General features: G+C 35.2%; 1 protein-coding gene across 1 annotated transcript; it reads left to right on the top strand.

Annotated features, from left to right (window-relative positions):
* Window positions 1-735: 735 nt before the first annotated feature.
* LOC148001569 (uncharacterized) lies at window positions 736-4,528 on the top strand. The gene is given in 4 exon segments (XM_087581920.1): window positions 736-1,172; window positions 2,254-2,703; window positions 2,787-2,952; window positions 4,487-4,528. Coding segments are annotated over 4 exon segments (1,095 nt in total).
* The last annotated feature ends 350 nt before the right edge of the window (window positions 4,529-4,878 follow it).

The raw sequence follows: 4,878 nt of genomic DNA on the forward strand, positions 1-4,878 counted from the left end.
CTTGTGCAGTTGGGTGTTGGGGCTCCAGATATTTTCTTGCTACTGGGAGTGTGGGTGTGTATGTAATGCGCAAGAGTTAGAGTGTGGTCCTGGAAGGGTATAAATTGTGTACTATAGAAAAGGTTAAAAAATAAAAATTAAACATATGAATAAAATAACCCTTGTTGATGTATTTGCCATTGTGTTATTATTGATGAAAATAATATATATAAAATATGTTATAGATTTCATGAATATCTCTTAATATATGTTTATGACAATTATGTCTTTGGAACAATTGGTATAGTTTAGTGTTGTATGTTTTTGCCATTATCCTCAGATTAGTACTATTTCATGAATTATGCATATATATTATTTTCAACCAATTGCAAAGTGTCATATAATGACATTTATTCATTAATTTCAGCTCTGTATTGTGATCATACTAAGAAGCTATTCCCAAAGGTATTTACACAGGACTATTTTCAGAAGATAATAACACAAAGATATGCATGTAATAGCCTTTCAGCTCTACATAGAGAGAAATTCTGGGACTCCAGACCTAGAAGTGAAGACTGTGAAATATGTTATTATAGAAATGATCTGTTTGCAAAACACATCTGTTTCACTCCTGAAACAGATCAGGAAGCTCCAGATACTCCTCTTGAGAGAACTCAGTCCTCAGATCTTAAGACTCACTTCAGAATTTCTACTCATGGAACAACTTACAAATATAATGAATGTGTGAAATTCTTTATGCTGTTCTCAAGACTTAAAACTCAGGACAAAATCCATACCAGCAACAAACCTTACAAGTCTAATGAATGGGGGAAATCATTTACAGGTTCTTCAAATCTTCATGTTCACCATAGAATTCATACTGGAGATGGATCTTACAAATATAACCAATGTAGGAAATCCTTTATACAGTTCTCAAGACTAAAAGTTCATCACAGAATCCATACAGGAGATAAACCCTACAAATGTAATGAATGTGGAAATTCCTTTACAAATTTCTCAAATCTTCATGTTCACTGCAGAAGTCATACTGGTGACAAACCTTACAAATGTAATGAATGTGGCAAATCTTTTACACACTCCTCAATTCTTAAAGTTCACAATAGAATCCATAGTGGAGACAAACCTTACAAATGTAATGAATGTGGCAAATCTTTCACACAGTCCTCAAGTCTTAAAATTCACCAGAGATCTCAGAGACTATGGCTACATACGACGACACCGAACCCAGACACTCGAGCCTCACTGGAAAGGACCGTACCTGGTGCTGCTGACTACCCTGACAGCCGTCAATTTTCAGCCCTTACCAGCCACATACTAGCTATTAGGACTGAGAGCTGGGACCTAGAAGGACACTCAACATGTTTGCCCTGGGTTCCATCGGGATAGGTGTGGGAATAGGCTTGACTCATACAAAAAGATAAAGGCACTTAACAAGGTTGATTTGAGTCTTGGTTCACTCGATCTCCCTGGATGACTACCCTACTCTCTGCTATAGCTGGGCCATTACTAATAATTTTCTTGGTTTTAGTTTTTGACCCCTGCGTGACAAACAGGCTAATTGCTTTTGTTAAAAATTGAGTGGGTGCTGTGCGGTTGATGGTTCTGAGACAACAGTACCAGTCAGTTAGGACAACTGGTAAAACCAAATACAAGATTTGATATCAAAATTCTAAGATTAGAATTACTTAGTAAAAGAAGAGGGGAATGAAAGGAAAATTATACAGATTTAAGGTTTAAAAATATAAAATTAAAAGAATAAGTTTCAAAATCCACAGACTCAGGGCTAAACACTGTCTAGGCAGGGCGGGGCCCACCCTGTAGCCAGGACTGACAGGCCATAAAGATAAAGGAAAGGAATACAGGAACCAGCCCAAGCTATCAAGACTGACTCATAAACCATTTGACAGGAGGGCACCTCCCCCAGTTTACTCAGAGTCACACTTTAACCAGATGTCCTTCAAACCCTGATAAGCCCCTGGCTTCTAAAATCCTGTATGCTCCAGTCAGCACGTACTCTTCTGCTGTGCTGTAATCTCACTGCCATGTTTGAATGAGCCAATCACTTATAGCCGCGACAGAAATTAGCCAATTGTGTGTAACCACGTCAAACCCCCTAGCTTCCCCTATATAAACCCCTAATTTTTGAGTTTCGGGGTCAACACCTCTGTCTCCTGCGCGGGATACGTGTCGGCCCGGAGATCTCTGTAATAGATCTCCATAATAAACCTCGCCTTTGCTTATTACATCCAAAAAAAAAATTCACCAGAGATCTCATACTGGAGACAAACCTTACAAATGTAATGGATGTGGGAAATTTTTCACACACTCCTCAAGTCTTAAATGTCACTACAGAATCCATAATGGAGACAAACCTTACAAATGTACTGAATGTGGGAAATCTTTCATACAGTCCTCAAGTCTTAAAAGTCACCAGAAATCACATACTGGAGAAAAACCTTACAAATGTAATGAATGTGGGAAATCTTTTATACAGTCCTCAAGTCTCAAAAAACACCAGAGATCACATACTGGAGACAAACCTTACAAATGTAATGAATGTGGGAAGTTTTTCACACACTCCTCAAGTCTTAAATGTCACAACAGATCACATATTCTAGATTAGCCTTACAAATGAAATGAATGTGGGAAATTCTTTATTCTTTCCTCTCATCTTGAAGTTCACCACAGGATCCAGACTGAAAACAAACCTTAAAATGTAATAAGTTTAGGAAATCATCTACAGATTCCTCAAATCTTCAGTTTACCACAGAATCCATACTGGAAATAAATTTTAAAAATTTATTGAATGTTGCAAATCTTATACACAGTCTTAAGATCTTAAAGTTCACCACAGAATATATACTGGAGACAAACATTATAAATGTAATTAATGTAGAATATCACCTAATCAGTCATAACATCTTCAAGTTCACTACAGAATCCACAGAAAAGGTAATCTCCGTGAATGAACAAAGTTGGCATGTCTTTTACCTGTTCTTCAACTCTCCAAGTTCATCAAAATTCCATCCTGAAAAGCAGCCTTATAAATGCAATGAATGTGGGAAACTCTTTTCCTGGTCCTCTTCTCTTCAAGGTCACCACAGAATTCATTCAGGAGACAAACATTACTAATGTAAAGGAGGTGGAAATGTCTTCACAAAGATCATATCTTCAAACACAGCACAGAATTCAAACTGGAGAGAAACTTTACAAAGGTAAACAATATAGAAAATCATTTAGTACAAGTTCAAACCTTGAATCAAATAGATCCACGCACCAGACTAACTTGATAGGCTAATTGCTTTACGTGTATTTATCAAGAAACATTAATTATAAAAGAGAAATATAGTTATAAGAATTTAAACAGTGTTGAAACCTAAGTCATTATCAGTGAATTCCCACATTGTAGCCATGTGCTTGATATTAGTTGGAAATATTTTACTCAGAAGCTAATCTATTATTCATCATAAGTAGTTATATTAAATATAAACTATGAAAATTTTTCACCTAACATTAATCTGACACCACTGATTATTAATGATATAAATTTCATCTTCAAACTTATTAAACAATATTTTAAAATGTGAGCATTGAGGCTAAAATAATAGCTATTCTTATGCAAACCTGTTACATATTTTTCTATAGTTTATCTTGGTAGAATATTTGAATTTGTGGTATGCATTCACTGTGAATTTTATTGTGGTGTTAGTCTTTGAACATTATAGAGTAATTTTATAATTTGAAGCCAAATTCTTCTTTGACACAATTATCAATAAATATAACTCTTCGATTACTACTGTTTTTTGTAATTACTATACATTTCATGCTGGAATGCAACCATTTGTATATTCCATTTTGTGATTGATGATGCCAAAAAAACCTGTCCCCAAAGGATAAATTTGATAACTTTAGAAAAATCCTAGACAGTAATTATGAAGAATATATATGGTGATCCACAGAACCCTGAGGTTTTCTGAGTTTGTGTGCATTAGTGTGTGTGTGTGTGTGTGTGTGTGTGTGTGTGTGTGTGTGTGTGTATGAGTCTCTGAGTTTTATGGTTAAATTCGTTGGCATTTCAAGGAATGTAGCCTTTGGTCTAGCAAAAAATCCTATGTGGACCTATTATAGGAAGAGACGGTTGAAGCTTTAATATGACAACTTTTCGTCTGGACAAAATGTTGATATTCATACTGTGTGCTTCATATTGTATATCATACTATTCTGGCTCACAGTAGAGCTTTGCTCTACTTATTACTCTCATAATGAAAGTATATCTATGAATATGCAGGAAATACTTATACATACAGATACACACACATACGCATACAGACACACACATAGACACACACACACACACGCACGCACACACACACACACACACACACATACACACACACACACACACACACACAAACCCTACCTCTCTTCTGGTTTGTTGGTTTAACATGAATTATTCCACTTGCCATGATTTTGCTTCCCTTTCTAGTTGCTGTGTTTCAACACTGCAGATCAATCACTAGAATACTAATAGATGCCATATTTGAAACAGGTTCCTTTGTTCGTTGTTTTCAGTTTTGTTTTAAAAAATAATGCCTTGAGACAGCATCGAGTCTATTACTTTTAGTCTTTCAAATCAAATTTACTCACAATTTCTCATTAAGGTAGAAAATTATAGTATATTAAGTACAAATTATTATATCAGCCAGTCTTTGCAAAAAACATTTTATAGACATAAATTCACAGAATGAAACTCTCATGAATAAATCCAATTCTTAGAATTCTGTCTTTCAATATATTCATTACCTAAGCTACGAACATTGTATGAGTCTTGAAATTCATAAATGATATTTAGGATTGAAAGTTCATCTTGTGGATGAA

This window comes from Rattus norvegicus, chromosome 13 (assembly GCF_021556685.1).
Source record: "Rattus norvegicus strain SHRSP/BbbUtx chromosome 13, alternate assembly SHRSP_T2T, whole genome shotgun sequence".
Classification (NCBI taxonomy): Eukaryota; Metazoa; Chordata; class Mammalia; order Rodentia; family Muridae; genus Rattus; species Rattus norvegicus.